Here is a 17,549-nt window from a genome sequence, read left to right as displayed (position 1 = left end):
GGAAAAATCATGGAGCAGGTCCTCAAGGAATCAATTCTGAAGCACTTAGAGGAGAGGAAAGTGATCAGGAACAGTCAGCATGGATTCATGAAGGGCAAGTCAAGCCTGACTAATCTAATTGCCTTCTATGACGAGATAAGTGGCTCTGTGGGTGAGGGGAAAGTGGTGGACGTGTTGTTCCTTGACTTTAGCAAAGCTTTTGACACGGTCTCCCACAGTATTCTTGCCAGCAAGTTAAAGAAGTATGGGCTGGATGAATGGACTATGAGATGGATACAGAGTTGGCTAGATTGTCGGGCTCAACGGGTAGTGATCAATGGCTCCATGTCTAGTTGGCAGCCGGTATCAAGTGAAGTGCCCCAAGGGTCGGTCCTGGGGCCGGTTTTGTTCAGTATCTTCATAAATGATCTGGAGGATGGTGTGGATTGCACCCTCAGCAAGTTTGCAGATGACACTAAACTGGGAGGACAGGTAGATATGCTGGAGGGTAGGGATAGGATACAGAGGGACCTAGACAAATTAGAGGATTGGGCCAAAAGAAATCTGATGAGGTTCAACAAGGACAAGTGCAGAGTCCTGCACTTAGGACGGAAGAATCCCATGCACTGCTACAGACTAGGGACCGAATGGCTCGGCAGTAGTTCTGCAGAAAAGGACCGAGGGGTTACAGTGGATATGAGTCAATAGTGTGCCCTTGTTGCCAAGAAGGCCAATGGCATTTTGGGATGTATATGTAGGGGCATTGCCAGCAGATCGAGGGTCGTGATCATTCCCCTCTATTCGACACTGGTGCGGCCTTATTTGGAGTACTGTGTCCAGTTTTGGGCCCCACACTGCAAGAAGGATGTAGAAAAATTGGAAAACATCCAACGGAGGGCAACAAAAATGATCAGGGGACTGGAACACATGACTTATGAGGAGAGGCTGAGGGAACTGGGATTGTTTAGTCTGCGGAAGAGAGGAATGAGGGGGGATTTGATAGCTGCTTTCAACTACGTGAAAGGGGGTTCCAAAGAGGATGGATCTAGACTGTTCTCAGTGGTAGCAGAGGACAGAACAAGGAGTAATGGTCTCAAGTTGCAGTGGGGGAGGTTTAGGTTGGATATTAGGAAAAACTTTTTCACTAGGAGAGTGGTGAAACACTGGAATGCGTTACCTAGGGAGGTGGTGGAATCTCCTTCCTTTGAGGTTTTTAAGGTCAGGCTTGACAAAGCCCTGGCTGGGATGATTTAGTTGGGGATTGGTCCTGCTTTGAGCAGGGGGTTAGACTAGATGACCTCCTGAGGTCCCTTCCAAACCTGCTATTCTTTTATTCTAATTGTATGCCAGGAAGACAGAACCTCACTGATGGGACTCTGAACATTTCTGAAGGTTTTCTTCACAAGAGGAAGAAACACAATTAAAAAAAAAAACACTTAAGATTCTGGAGCACAATTCTGCAGCAGAGGGACAGACTAGGCAGCAAGTTCCTCAGCCGCATGATTCATGCACAAGGCCCTGATCATGACATTTTAACATAAAAAAGCAAGCTAACAGCTAGAATTACCTTTCCTTTCTCTTGGATCCTTTTCTGTACCTCTGAGACTGGTACATCAACATAGATCACCAAATGAGGTGGCAGAAATTCACAGATACTGATGCCCTTGACTTCATTATAATGATCAACACCTAAAAAACAAAAATAGAGCAGGGAATTCCTTAAATAGAAATACATAACCATCTGTATTCACCATGTATGTAATGAAGCTCAAGAACATACAGAAAAGAAACAATTTGATTTTGATCACCATCATCCCATCCACCAGGTAAATGATCAACACAGCCTCTTGAAAGGATTCTGTTAGCATTTGTAACTGCATTTCATTTTCAGAAGAGTCTGTCTGCCCAATAGAAGTGTTTATGAAGTCTTACCTCTCTGCAAAGATTTCAGCTGGAATACACATTTCAGGTTGGGTTTTTATCCCAAGCAAGGGGATTTAGCAAATTTAAAGCTGAAATAGCCTTATAGAAATAGAAAATAAGCAACAAACAACATTATAGGGTAGTTTACTTCCGACTTAAATGTCGCCAGATTCACTGAGGTCAATGTTATTAACAGGAAGTGCCTCAGCCCAACAAGCCACAAATCCCAGTTCCCTTTAATTATTTTGCATTAGCCATTTTGCCCCCTAACCCTCCCTCCTTTCATGAACTTGCAGAAAGGTGACCCTTCCCCCAACCTGCACAGGTAGATTCTTATATAAACAGCAGAGGGCACTGGCAGAGGCAGCTGTAGAGACTGCCTGAAGGCTGCAGGCTGCTACTTCCAATAGCCACAGTATGAGGAAAGCTGCACCCACTGACAACATGGCAGCGGGGCAAAGTGGGTTTAGGGAGTCTAGGGAAGAAACGGAGGAATAACCACGTCACGTCACTTCACAAAAACCCCATCCTATCCCATCTTAAAGAAATCTGAGGGGAAGCGTGAGAGGCACATCTGCCCTCCCACAACACACCTCCCCCCCCCGCCAACAGGGACGTCTCGGAGGAAGGGAAATGTTGTCAGGGTGCCCAACATCTGAGTGCACTGAGCTGTAAGCTCAGTGTTCCCTCCCACTACAGTCCGTGGAGCCCCGACTCTCTACTGCAGTGGTTCTCAACTTATTACACATTGTTGGCTGCAGATGCAGCCCACAATTTGTTACTCAGGCCACAGAGGACAGCTGGCTACCCTGGACCCTGGAGCTTGCAGGGCCGGGCAGCTGCCTCAACCCCAACCCAGCTGTGCTGGGCAGTGGGACAGCCCGGCCCACTCTGCGCCAGGCAGCCGGGAACCTGGCGGACCCCAGCACGCGGGCCGGCCTTCAGCACACACCTGAGCTGGGCCACAACTTTGAGCTAATTGGGCGGCATGCAGTCCACGGGCAGCGGGTTGAGAACTGCTGCTCTACTGCTACTTTCCCAACAGCTCTGTGCTCTCCCATTGGGAAAGAAGTTAGACCAGGTGGTGATTACCCAGGTTAAGCACCTGATCTAGCTTAGTCCAGGTGTAAGCATTCCCACAATGAAGCCATACTATACCCTCAGACTTTCTACACTTGCCCTTGCAGGTCTAGGGGCATAGCCCAGGGTTCTTTGTGCAGAGAAGCTTTAGGGTTCTTCCCCAGGCCATTGTGGGAGAATCTGTACTTTGCAAAGAACTGTTGGAAGGCACGGGAGAACTATCTACACTTGAATGATCTTGCCTGCATCCTCACAGCAAAATTGGTGGATTCCAGCCAGAGTTAAAGTGGAACCTGGGCTCTAACGCACAGCCACAGTCAAGTAAATTAGCCTGGGCTTAAAGCACCTCCAAACCTGTTTTTCTTCCTGCGTGGATGGTGGGGTGGAGGATGACTAGTTAAAACCCAGATTCAGCCTGCAGTAAAGAAAGACCCTCTGGGTATGTGTACACTGCAGTTAAACACCCGCGGCTGGCCTGGGTCAGCTGACTCGGGCTTATGGGGCTCAGGCTACAGCACTGTTTAACTGCACTGCAGACGTTCAGGCTCGGGCTGGAGTCTGGGCTCTGGGACCCTCTCCCTTCGCTTAAACCATGACCGAGGTCTTTGGGCACAACCAGAAATAACCATCCATGAACAGATTTCTATGCCAATCTTTTCTTCTGTACAGGTTTCAGAGGAACAGCCGTGTTAGTCTGTATTTGCAAAAAGAAAAGGAGTACTTGTGGCACCTTAGAGACTAACCAATTTATTTGAGCATGAGCTTTCGTGAGCTACAGCTCACTTCATCAGATTGGTTAGTCTCTAAGGTGCCACAAGTACTCCTTTTCTTTTCTTCTGTAGTAGATTTTTCAACTGTAGCCCAGAATGCCTCCATTAAATTCATCTTTAGTGCCGTTCTAATAAAGTCAGTGGAAATTAAGGGTGAATTTGGCTACATATATTTTATTGTGTTCTAAACCAAATAGTTGGAGATATTTCCAGTTTTGCAAGTTGATCTTTAGCACCATTGATACCTGTCTTTACTGGGATGTCCATATTTATGGTTAGTACAGTATTTCTTGTTTAAGGAGATCAGTATTGCTGGATGTTTCATAACAGATTAGTTGCTTCCTATAAAAGAAGATTTATGCACAAGGGTGTGTTCCTAAACAAGATATTATTGTTCTAAGCTCCTGAGCATGATCAACATGAGTCATTAGAGCAACACAGTGGGTTGTAACTAACTTTCTATTATAAGCCTTATTTTGACACACATCTTTCTTCACAAAATTTCTCCAAACAAATCCATTCAGCATGAAATTTCTCCTCTATGGTTGTGACACTAAGCACCACTTTATTCACACCCTACACGCTATTGTAATAATCTTTGTACATAATATGCCTTGTGTATTACCATTTTGTATCATGTATGTACATGGTGGGTATTAAGAGATATGGACACATGCAGGAATGATAACTAAAATATTTTAAAGACAGGTATGTAAGGGGAGTTGTTAAACGGGTCAATCCTAAGCAAAGGAACATGTGTTCCTCCTCAATTTTACGTATAAGCAGCAAACAGACATCAAACTAATGAGGGATGGAAGCAAACTTCACACTAGCAAGTGGGGGAGAAGACAACATGGCATCTACACCCAGCAGGAGAGAGAAGCTTGGTCTCAAAGAAGTCATTTCAAAGATTTACTGGTCTATAAAGACGGGGGGCTGAATCTCAAGTGGTAAGCAACTAAGTCAACTGATCGCATGCAACATTACTGTAGTGTAAGTGTACAAAGTGAGGTTTTCTCTCAAAGCAAATGCCACACTAGTGATTAATATCACTGTGGGTATGTCTACACTATGAAATTAGGTCGATTTTAAAGCAGCCGATTTTTAGAATTCGATTTTATACAGTCGATTGCATATGTCCACACTAAGCGCATTAAGTCGGCGGAGTGCATCCTCACTACTGTGGCTAGCATTGACTTACAGAGCGGTGCACTGTTGGTAGCTATCCCACAGTTCCCGCAGTCTGTGTCACCCACTGGAATTCTAGGTTAAGCTCCCAATGCCTGATGGGGCAAAAACATTGTCACGGGTGGTTTTGGGTACATGTAGTCAGTCACCCCCTCCCTCCATGAAAGCAACAGCAGACAATTGTTTCATACCTTTTTTCCTGGTTTACCCATGCAGATGCCATACCACAGCAAGCATGGAGCTCACTCAGCTCACCGTCACCGCTGCTGTTGTGGGCAAGTCTACTGTGGGGGGCTGCTGTGATCCAAGTAGCCAATGCAATCATTGACGTTCTGTTATCAAGGGTAATGACTCTGGGAAATGTGTGGGCCTTTTTAGATTGTAGGTGCATCATATTCCTGTCCTTTGTCACTGGTGAAGATGTCTTGCAGCCATACATTCCAGTCCAGTCAGCGCTGTAACACCACATAGCACTTCTGTGGTTGACACATGTAACGGCTCCAGGACTCTTGCTCTTTTGCCTTGTCCGAGGTACCTTGCCCTTCCAGGACCTCCAAGCATTCGACACAGAAACACCTGCAGCAGCTGGCATTGCTACACAGCAGCAGCTCCTGGGTGCCTTCGCAGCAGACGGTGCAGTAGGATTGCTAGCCGTCCTCGTCCATGGTGTATGGCTCCACCGCTTCCGCTGGAACTCTGCTCTCCTGCAACAGACGGTGCAGTAGGACTGGTAGCCATCCTCGTTGGACAGGTAAAATCTCCTTCCTTAGAGGTTTTTAAGGTCAGGCTTGACAAAGCCCTGGCTGGGATGATTTAACTGGAATTGGTCCTGCTTCGAGCAGGGGGTTGGACTAGATGACCTTCTGGGGTCCCTTCCAACCCTTATATTCTATGATTCTATGTAGCTTGACCGGGGGTTCTGGGAACGTCTTCCCTGCCCGGCTCCTAGCAACCTCCAGGGCATGGTGTATGGCTCCATCGCTTCCGCTGTAACTCTACTCTCCTGCGAGCTGGAGGCTTCTGCCTCAGGTTGCTCTCCCAGCTAGCAGCACCGAGCAGTCGCACCTACCCCAGCCTACCCCTTGCTCCCATGGCTCATGAAGCCTGGACAGTAGTAAGGAGCAGTTCAACTGTAGGCTGAGCAAGTGCAGAATGGTGGTAGAAAGTGCCTTTGGACGTTTAAAGCTCGCTGGCGCTGATGGTCAGATCTGAGCACAATCAACATTCCCATTGTTATTGCTGCTTGCTGTGTGCTCCATAATATCTGTGAGAGTAAGGGGGAAATGTTTATGGCGGGGTGGGAGGTTGAGGCAATTCGCCTGCCTGCTGAATACGCGCAGCCAGACACAGGGGGATTAGAAGAGCACAGCAAGGTGCACTGCACATCAGAGAGACGTTGAAAACCAGTTTCATGACGGGCCAGGCTTCGGTGTGACAGTTTGTGTGTTTCTCCTTGATACAAACCCGCCCCCTTTGTTGATTTTAATTCCCTGTAAGCCAACCACCCTCCCCGCTTCGAAATAAAGAAACTATTGTTTTGAAACCATGCATTCTCTCTTTATTACTTAAAAAAAAAGAAGAGATAATGGACAAGGTAGCCCAGGTGGGGCTTGGAAGGAGGGGAGGACAAGGCCACATTGCTTACTGTAGCCACACTGAAAATCAAACTTTTTGAATGAAAGCCATCTGTTGCTTGGGCCATCCTCTGGAGTGGAGTGGCGTGGCTGGGTGCCCAGAGCCTCCACCCCCCACGTTCTTGGGCGTCTGGGTGAGGAGGCTATGGAACATGGGGAGGAGGGTAGGCAGTTATACAGTTGATGCAGTGAGGGTCTGTGCTCTTGTTGGCTTTCCTGCAGCTCCAACAGACACTTCATGTCCATTTGCTCCCCCAACAGACGCTTCATCACGTCCGTTTGCTTCCCCATTAGCGTCAGCATCGCATCCTGCCTCCGCTCTTCGCGCTCACTTAATTCTTTCCTGGCCTCTGCCACTGAATGCCTCCATGCATTAAGCTGTGCCCTATCAGTGCGGGAGGACTGCATGAGCTCGGAAAACATGTCATCTTGAATGCGGTTTTTTTCACCTTCTAATCTGCGATAACCTCAGGGATGGAGATGATGGGGGGAGTGTAGAAACATTCTACGATTCTGGGGGGACTGCATGGTCACCTGTGCTGCTGAGTTCGCCACACTGACCAAACAGGAAATTAAATTCAAAAGTTCCCGGGGCTTTTCCTGTGTGCCTGGTTAGTGCATCGGAGTTCAAAGTGCTGTCCAGGGTGGTCACAATGGAGCACTCTGGGATAGCTCCTGGAGGCCAATACCGTCGATTTGTGTCTGCACTACCCCAAGTTCGACCCAGCAAGGTTGATTTTATTTCTACTCCCCTCATCAGGGAGGAGTACAGGAGTCGATTTTAAGATCCTTTTAGGTCGACGGAACGGGGTTGGTTGTATGGACGCAGCCATTTTTAAAATCGACCTAATGCGGCTAAATTTGACCTAACCCCGTAGTGTAGACCAGGGCTGTTAAATTTATATATTAACACTACAGAAGGAATTATAGATACTCATTAATATTATGTTTTAAAGCATTGGTTGAACAAAGGAAGCAACAGTTCCCACCCGGACAACAAAGGAAGCAACAGTTCCCACCCGGACAGGAGGGAATGTTACAGCTATTTAAATTAAGTCAGGTCTGCCCAGAAACAATGGAAGCTGCATTTATATAGAGATCAGCAGGGGGATAGGACACTCATAGGATGGGAAAAAGAAAAGGAGGACTTGTGGCACCTTAGAGACTAACAAATTTATTTGAGCATAAGCTTTCGTGAGCTACAGCTCACTTCATCGGATGGGAAAAGAACCCTGAGTATTATCATGCCTCTTGAAACAAAGTCATTGAATGTTTGGTGATATAAGCAAGGACTGAAGCCATCTTTGGCATCCATCACTAGACAGATACAAGGAAATATAGCTCTTACAAGCTGAGAAAGATGGGTCTTTCAACTCTCACTAAATATGAAAAACAGTAAGGCACTGATTCAAACACAGCTATTGAAGTATATAGAGCAGCGTTTCTCAAACGGGTTCCTGACCAAAAAGGGGATTGCCAGCCTATTGTGGGGGGTCACTTGTTGCCACCCTTACTTCTGTGCTTCCTTCAGAGGTGGGCGGCGAGAGAGCGGTGGCTGCTGGCTGGGCACCCAGCTCTGAAGGCAGTGCCACCGCCAGCAGCGGAGCAGAAGGGTGGCAATACCATATCAATACCACTCTCCACTCTGCCTTCAGAGCTGGATGGCCAAAGAGTAGCTGCTGCTGGCCAGACACCCAACTCTGAAGGCAGTGCTGCCACCAGCAGCAGTGCAGAAGTAAAGGCGGCATATTGAACAGCTGCCAGGGTCTACGATGGATGCTCTGTCCCCCTCAAACTTGAAGAGTTATTCATTGCTGTGGGTAAAACATTCACAGTAAGTTTCCCCCCCTCGAAAGTTTCTCACACTCACACACACACACACACCAGAATACATTCCGTGCCTCCCTGTTTGAGCACCTCTGGTCTAGTACACAAACACTTTGGGGTGTGACCTGCACGCACGAGAACTATGATAGCAAAATATTGTGAGGCACTCAACATTACAGGTAAGAGGTGACAACTCTGCACTGGTCTGGACTGCAGATAGCTCAGTGGTTTGAGCATTGGCCTGCTAAACCCAGGATTGTGAGTTCAATCCTTGAGGGGGCCATTTAGGGATTGGGGGCAAAAATTGAGGATTGGTCCTGCTTTGAGCAGGGGGTTGGACAAGATGATCTCCTGAGGTCCCTTCCAACCCTGATATTCTATGATGGCACTAGTCTATGATATGATGGCATCCCACAATATGACAGTGGTCTCTTGCAACAAGTGATTTTGTTTTTAACTAAATCCGACATGAATGAGACAAGACATTTGAAACATACAGGGTAAGACAGACAAGGGGTTTTCACTTTCTGAAACATCACTTCAGAAACAAATTCCACACTGGTTTAAACAAATTCCAAACTGTACTTGATAAAAACAACCATGCAATAAGAACTGATTTTGGGGAAGGTTTGATGCTTCATTTCAGAGTCATTTCTACAGACTTCTGAATCTTTCAGTAGCCCAGGAGCTCCGCCTTGGAGCTTCTAAGGACCATTCTCAGCTAGTAGGAAATACTCCTACATGGCTCAAGAAGCTGCCTCACTCCTCATAGACTCAAACAAACTTGAAAACCAGAAGGGACCATCATGATCATCTAGTCTGACCTCCTGCACATTGTAGGCCACGGAACCTCACCCACCCACTCCAGTAATAGACCCCTAACCTCTGGCTGAGTTACTGAAGTCCTCAAATCATGATTTAAAGACTTCAAGTGACAGAGAATTCACCATTTACATTACCTCCAAGTGACCCATGCTCCATAGGAAGGCGAAAACCCCTCAGGGTCTCTGCCAATCTGACCCAGGGGAAAATTCCTTCCCGACCCAAAACATGGCAATCAGTTAGACCCTGAGCATGTGGGATAAACCCACCACACACATCTGGGAAAGAATTCTCTGTAGTAACTCAGAGCCCTCCCCATCTAGTGTCCCATCACCAGCCGCTGGAGATATTTACTGTTAGCAGTCACAGATTGCCTACAATGAGCATGTATGCAGTTTCATCATACCATTCCCTCCATACACTGATCAAACTCAGTCTTGACACCAGTTAGGTTTTTTGCCCTCACTGCTCCCCTTGAAAGGCTGTTCCAGAACTTGACTCCTCTGATGTTGAGAAACCATCTAATTTCAAGACTAAACTTGTTAATGGCCAGTTTATAGCCATTTGTTCTTGCGTCCACATTGGTGCTTAACTTAAATAACTCCTCTCCCTCCCTAGTTTTTATCCCTCTGATGTATTTACAGAGAGCAATCATATCTCCCCTCAGCCTTCGTTTGATTAGGCTAAACAAACCAAGCTCTAAGTCTCCTCTAATAAGGCAGGTTTTCCAGTCCTCAGATCATCCTAGTAGCCTTTTCTGTACCTGTTCCAGTCTGAATTCATCTTTCTTACACACAATATTCCAGCTGAAGTCTCACTAGTGTCTTGTATAACATTACTGAAAGTTCCCTGTCTCTACTCATAATAGCACACCTGATGCATCCTAGCACTGCATTAGCCTTTTTCACAGCTGAATCACATTGGTGGCTCATAGTCACCCTGTGATCAACCACTACATCCAGGTCTCTCTCCTCTTCTGTCACTTCCAACTGATAAATCCCCCATTTTATAGCAAAAATTCTTCTTGTTAGTTCAACTTCTGAGTTGAAGCATCTCAATAATTCCATCAGGAGCAGGGAAGGCAGGCACCAAATGCAGCATGGTCAAGTGCACTGAGCAGAGAGCTGGGAGCCAGAAACTCCTGAGTTTTATTCCCAGCTGTGCGACAGTGTGGATTTAATAATATTGCATTGTATCTTTCTCCTGCCTGCTGATCACCAAGTTAGCTCTTTCTCCTAATCTACCCCTTTCCCTTTCAGATTTACTCAGGGACTATTTCCATAGCAATAGGTTATGATTTCATGAAAGAAAAAAAAAGTAGGGTATCACTGAATCCAGGCAAGACTAAGGGAATAACCACAGCAGAATTGTCCCCTATATGCACTCAGATGTTGTGATAAGAAGTGTGAAAGGAAACATAGAAGAACATCACACCACAGATTAAGAGGCTTGGGTAATCATTAAAAGACTGTAGAAGCAACTTCATTTGATTTGTTAAGAATACCTTTAAACACTCTCACAAGATGGCTTGCCCTTTAAGTGGAATTGGGCATAGCTCGAATCAGCTGTCTCCCAGCTGGTGTTATGTGGCCAGAGATCAGGTAAATAGCTTGAAGATCACCTGGTCCTCATAAGAGGCAGCAAAAGCACAATTAGGGGGAGAGTTGCAAGGAACAGGAGAGCTTCTGCAGATGTTCCCGAATCAGGGAAAAGAACATAATTGATAGGAAGAACTTGTGTTCAACCATTTTAATGTTAAAGAAATAAAACTGAAGCACTGAACAAAAGGGACTGGAATCCTGCAGCTAGAGAGTTCCTTGGCGTACAGGTCAGTAGCATGGCCCACTGGCTAAATGACACCTTCAGACATTAAGGATTCAGACTTGCTGCCTTTCCATCTGTTTACATGGCCACCATATTCCTCACAGACAGTGTTACAAATTAAGTTTCTTTTTGCAGATAGGAACTTACATCTTTTGTGGATATAGCCTTGTTGAAACATCGCCTCCATGAACACAAAGTCGCTGTAGACGGAGCGTTCCATCACTACACCTTGTCCTATGATTACAAACAGGTTCTAATCATGAAAGGCTCAATAAAACTACGCTGCAACAACATGTCAAGTCATATCTATTAGATAATAAGCAACAGTCAGGCTCTTGTGATTACATCATCTTGGAACACACTCTTCTCTAACCAAGTTAACATACCAAAAGAGTAAAGATTTCACCCCTCAACATAATACCAGGCATAGTTCAAACGAACATACATCTCTAACACTACTGAACATACGTATTGATCGATTCTATTAAGGTTTTTATACCACACCTATCACCATGATATCCAAATGCCTTCCAGTGATGCAATAAGCAATACATCATGAGGAGACCCCCATCTGAAATGCAGTTTGTTAAAGTGAAGGCAAGGATATTATTGTTCCTCCTTATAGGAAAGTGCTCTCGTATCTCAAATACGCAAAGGGCACTTAGATACATGTATTTAGCAGGTGAAAGATGGCTGAGTTAATGCTGCTGCTGGAACCTTAAAGTATAGTTAGGGTAAAAAAGTGGCTATAGAAATAGCAACTTCTTACCTAACCAATCCATTCCTCTCATTCGCTTACTTTACACTGATTACAGTAAGATTGTTAATTTTTATCTATGTTAATGAGGCAAATCTGATACAGCTACTGAAAAGGGAGACAGAATCTGTATTCTTGCTGATGTGTGAGCCAGAAACACCACAGCTTAACTTTCAGGTTCCAGGTCAAGCTTGCAGGACTGGATGTTAGAAAAATCACTTTTTTTGCCCCCTAAGCTTCCAGATCAATTCTGCTTAGTCACAGAGTGGCCACAGGTATGGGGCCTTACAAGGCAATGTGCATTTTTATCCTGCAAGATGACTATACAATTTGAGTTATGTATTTTTCGACTTTGATTTTAACTGTGCCACCTTAATTATTATATTCAAAAAGCCACATTAACATTTCTAAGTGCAGTTTCCTCTGGAAAATTCTGCCAAGCTGACCTGACAGATTACCAATGTAACTCTGCCCTCCCTCTGAAAGAACTAATGAAGCTCACCATCACAGTGTGATGCCTTTTAGACAGGTATAATCAAAAACAACATAGAAAAACATTATTCAGAATATACATTAACAATAGAACTGTTATTTTGTTTTTTAATAATTCGGAAGGTTTCTCATTTTTGAACACTACTTTATAAAAAGGACTATTCAAAAAAACTAATGGAATAACGAGATTTTATATTTTAAAATACAGCTATGGGGGGTAGCCAAACTGTTAAAGGCAGCTCAATCATTTTAACAACTCTAGAACCCAAATTCACCAATTAATTTTGAAACCAAACTTAACCTGTAGACAGGAGGAGCTCCAGTGCGTCAGAATACTGTAAAACACGGTTACTGTACAACCAGGCTTGTAGGCGATATGAATTTCCATCAGGACATTTAGGATCATTGTAAAATTTCTCTAGACTACAATGGCCATTAAATTTCTCATCAAGTAGTGTTCCATCTCCTGTGACCCTGTCCAAATAATGGACATCTGCTTCTGGGAAATACTGCATACCTGAGACAAAGAGGAATCAAGATCATAAAATTGTTTGGTTTAAACTGGACATTTCCTATTCATTTTAGTTATTTTTAAAACTGTAGTTTATTTTATTTACAAGCATGCATAACTCATCTCCACAAGTTCTGAGCAAAATATTACTACACAATGTTCTCCAATGAATTTCACCATGCCATCATGATTAGAGATGCACAACCAAGTTAAAAACTATATCTTTCAATTTCTTCTTCCTTCTTCAAAATGGCCTCTAAACTGTTGTTCTGAGCAGCCACTTCCCTCTCCAAAGTTCTTATAACCCCACTCTGTTGCTGCAAGAACATTTTTACTGCAGTGTAACCTAGGACAACCTACTGAGAAAACTCCCACTAACTTCATTAGGGTCAGGATTTCTTCCATCAACACCCCTACAACTGCCCACACATTTGGAAAACGTGACATCCAGAAATCCCAGTTTGCTATATATTTGGTATTCTCGTTGCTAGTCAAACCACTACATTAACTATGGCAGCAAAGAACTATTTGAGCCACCCCAAATCACTGATACTTGATGAATCAGTGCCTTTGCTTGTACAAGGATTGCAATAATGTGTTATGTTCCATAAAATATTATAGAGGACAGAAAAAGAATCAGCCATACCTAGCTTTTCTGCTATTTGTTGTGCAAGTTTGCCCTTCCCAGAAGATAAATTGCCATCCACAGTAAAGATTTTGCTGTATTTATTGAACTTTTTAGTAGATCTCTCTCCCAGCATATAAGCCAACCAGCCATACCGCAACTTCTGCTGAGAGCTCACGTGAATTTTTGCCTGCAAGAAAACACAACCACCAAACTAATGAATTCAAGTTGTTGATTTTAACATAATATTTATATTAATACAATGACCTAGAGGCCCCAATCAGGATCAATGCCTACATTAGTGTGTATAGCGCCTAACACAATTCAAGGCATCATTGGAGAGTTTACAGTTTTAGGACCTGACCTTGTAATCAGATCCATGAGAGTACAACCATGTGCCCTACAGATCTGATTGTAGAATCACGATCTATGAAATGATTAAATTTGTTTAACTGTAGCGTAACCCAGGAAGTGAAGAAAATAGTATTTAATAGAAATCACGAATGATTTAAAGTGATTCAATATGTTACCACAAAATAGAACTTGGCCAGAAGGATTGATATCCCTGGTCTAAAAAGTGCCAAAGATCTTTAATGACTTATTTTAAGGGACAATTAATTCACTAATAATTTTATACATATCTATGTCCACTACTCAGTTTAAGGCCAGAAGAGACCATCCTGATCATTTTGACGGATCTTCTGCTTACCAGACCATAGAATCACACACATAGAATCTCACACAGATCACAGAATCTGCATCTGTTGAGCCAGAGCATATATTTCAGAAATATATACAAATTTGTTTTAAAGATTTCAAGCAACAGAGAAACCACCACATCCCTAGATAAGCTGTTCTAATGGTCAATTTGCTCCCAATTTCTACTCCAAAATTGTCAAGCTCCAACTTCCAACCATTGGATCACCTTATGTGCCTTTTTCTGCTAGATTAAAGGGCCATCTATTAACAAAAATTGCTTCTCCGTGTTCATACCAGCAGAAAATGATCAAGTCACCTCTTGACCTTCCTTTGGCTAAACTAAATACAATGAGAGACTAAGGAAACTCAATCTAAGGCAGGGTTCCAGATCTCTAATGATTCTTGGAGTGCTTGTCTGAACCCATTCCAATCTTTCCAATTCCCTTTTGAAGTGTGGACATCAAGACTGGACACAGCATTCTAGTAATGCTCTCATTGGTACTACATACAGAGGTAATACCTAGAGCCATGGAAATCTATGGGTATCCACTTTATATCTGTGGACCATTTCTGTGGATAACAGCACGGATGTGAATACAAATTTTGTATCCGCGCAGGGCTCTGACGGTAAGAGCCGGGCAAGCAGTTAGGAGGAACTGCGGCAAAGGGACACTAGTTGGGGGGGCTGCTTGAGCCCCATGCCCAGGGCAGGTGGAGCGGTCCGCCGTGGGTCCCCACAGCTCCCCGCCCGGCAATTACTGTGGCCGGGCCGTGACTCAGAGTCCCCCCTCCCCACCGCCGGAGCAGGGAGAGCTGTGCTAGCAGCTGTGGGGAATCTGGGTTCCTCCACCTGCCCTGGGTGGAGGAGATGGGGGGCAGGGACATTGGGTGGCGGAGGGTCCGCAACTCTGCGTGGGCTCCCTACAGCTGCCCGCAGCTCTCCCCGACCGGGCTCCGGCTGGGGGATGCCTGGGAGCCTCAGCCCAGCCCCCAGTGTTGAGCCCTGCAAATCCGCAAAAATTATTTGCGGATAGCAGATTGGATCGGGATACACATTTGTGTATCTGCGCAGGGCTCTAGTAATACCAATTCCATATTCCCACTTGCTATTCCCCTGTTTATATATCAAAGGATCATCTTTACCAAGCTACAGAACATCACTGGGAGCTCTTGTTCAATTGGTTATCTACCATGACCCATAAGTACTTTTCAGAATCAATGCATTCCAGGATACAGTACCCTTTATCTTGTAAGTGTGACTTATACTTTTTGTTTCTAGTGGTCAAACACTTCATATGACTGTTCTAAAACATGTGTTCTTCAATTGATCCCTTTTCCAATGAATCTAGATTACTCTGTATAACTGACCCAGTCCCCATCATTATTTACCACTCAACCAATAAGAACAACATCTGCAAACTTTACCAACAATGATTTTAAATTTCTCCCAGGCCACTAACAAAAGCTTCAGCGGGACCTGCTAAAAATACCTCCACTGGATGATGATTCCCCACATACAATTATTTTGTGATTGGTCAGTTAACCAGTTTCCAATCCACGTAACATGAGCTACATTGCTATGCTAGTGCTATGTAAGCGATCATATTCTATGCAACAGCATGTCCACTTTTAGAGATTTACAATTAAACTGAAGGGATCAGCCTGCACAGTCTCATAACGTCCATTCTGAACAGCTTTTTCCCCCTATAGAGGTAAGCAAAACATCACTAGTTTTTTCATCATCATCAAAAAGAATCGGCAAGAAGATTGTGTATTTAGACTGGTAAAAATGAACAACATTTTTGCAAGACTGAGCTCTTAAATGTAGAGTTCAGGCTACTCTCAAACAATAAAGAAAATAAACAGCGCTTTACTAATCTATAGTAGCCTCCACCCAAAACTTTCTAAGTGCCTTCTAAATATGGGTGAATCAAGCCTCAAGTCTCTGGAAGAGTACTGTAGTAGTGTATCAGGGACTCCATTGTACAGAAAAAAAATGTGCTGGAGTACTGAAATAACTTGTGAAAGGAAACCTGTGTCAGAACAAAGAGCAGAATGCTGATTTTCTGACTCCCAGCCCTGTGCCTTAATAACAAAACCATTCTTCCTGTCCAAGTGATCTGCCAATGATTACGTGTAATATGTAGCCAAATTGTTAGAAAACACAAGGAATGTCTTCAGATTTGTAATGAATTCCAGGTTAGAATATGAATTAAGTTCACCTAGATGTGTGCGTGCATAGATATATATATACATAAATAAAATGTGGCTACCAAACATGAATTTTATAAAGAATCTTCATGTCACGTTTTTCACTCTGAACCCTTGCAAAAGGTCGAGTTGCATCACTTCTGTGGTACCCCGTCACTTGTGACAGCAAGATGCAGTACCGATCCAGTACTTCTCCCCAGGATTATTACTAAACACAGCTTGAGGTAACATTTGAAGGCTACAAGAAGTCATAGAATTTAAGGCCGAACGGACTAGTCCCACTTCCTGTAGATCACAGATCACCACCATGACCCAGCCCCTGCACATTAAACCCAGCCACCAAAATGAGACCTAAGCATTACAGGCTACACTAGACTAGACTATTACGTGCCACAGGCGGATCGCAGCAGGGACCAAGCTGCACCAGTGCCCGAGGCCCCCCTCAATGGCAGGAATTTCTCCCCAGATGATCCTAGCAAGCGACCCACACCCCACGCTGCAGCGGAAGGTGGGAACCCGCCAAGGCCTCTGCCAGTCTCTCCTGGGGGAAACTCCCCCCCGCCCCGCAGGGGGACCGGTCAGACCCTGAGCACGGGAGCTGGCCCCGGCCTGCCAGGCGCTGCACAGCGCCCAGTCCCCCGGCCAGGGTCCGCCCTAGGGCGCGGAAGGCCACAAGCCCCCCGCTCCGTTCGGCCAGCGGGAGGCCGCCTCACCACTCGCAGGGCGCCGAGCCCCGGGCGGCCCCGAACGGCCGCAGCCCCCGGGCGGGCGAGCTTCCCCAGCCGCAAGGACATCGCGGACCCAGCACAGCAGCAGGAGGACGCCCTTCCGCTGAGACCGACACGACGCCACCAGCAGAAGGACCCTCAAGGGGGGCCTAACCGGCTGCCCGCGCGGAGATGACGTCAGAGGGCCCGGTGCATAGGTGACTGCGGCGAGCGCCTGAGTAGAGAGGGCGAGTTGGGGCGAGGCGCCTGCTCTCAGTCCCTCCTCTGCTTGGTTCCTCTCTCCTGAGCGGCCCCTCGCCGCCACGGGGAGTGCCCCGTTCGGCCGGGCGTGGGGAGCTCCGGGCCCCACGGCGCCACCCGGGAGCCCGTGCCCGAGCATGGCCCCTCTCTGCGGGCTGGAAGGGTGACCCAGGCCCTCAGAGGCCCAGGTTCAAGTCCCTGCTTTGCCACAGACTCCCCCTGTGACCTCGGCCAAAGCA

At 45.5% G+C, this 17,549-nt stretch overlaps 1 protein-coding gene across 1 annotated transcript in view; it reads right to left on the bottom strand.

Annotated features, from left to right (window-relative positions):
* NDUFA10 (NADH:ubiquinone oxidoreductase subunit A10) overlaps positions 1-17,211 on the bottom strand; it is an 86,456-nt gene extending 69,245 nt beyond the window's left edge. The window contains exons 1-5 of the mRNA XM_048869334.2: positions 17,056-17,211; positions 13,454-13,622; positions 12,598-12,813; positions 11,195-11,281; positions 1,547-1,668 (exon numbers count right to left, since the gene is read on the bottom strand). Of these exons, the coding sequence (XP_048725291.1) occupies positions 1,547-1,668; positions 11,195-11,281; positions 12,598-12,813; positions 13,454-13,622; positions 17,056-17,136 (675 nt within the window). The 5' untranslated portion in view covers positions 17,137-17,211. The remainder of the gene's footprint in view (positions 1-1,546; positions 1,669-11,194; positions 11,282-12,597; positions 12,814-13,453; positions 13,623-17,055) is intronic.
* Between the last annotated feature and the right edge of the window lie 338 nt (positions 17,212-17,549).

This window comes from Caretta caretta, chromosome 11 (genome assembly GCF_965140235.1).
Source record: "Caretta caretta isolate rCarCar2 chromosome 11, rCarCar1.hap1, whole genome shotgun sequence".
NCBI lineage: Eukaryota > Metazoa > Chordata > Testudines > Cheloniidae > Caretta > Caretta caretta.
The sequence above is the reverse complement of the archived record's forward strand: the minus strand, read 5'-3'. Positions and strand labels throughout refer to the sequence as shown.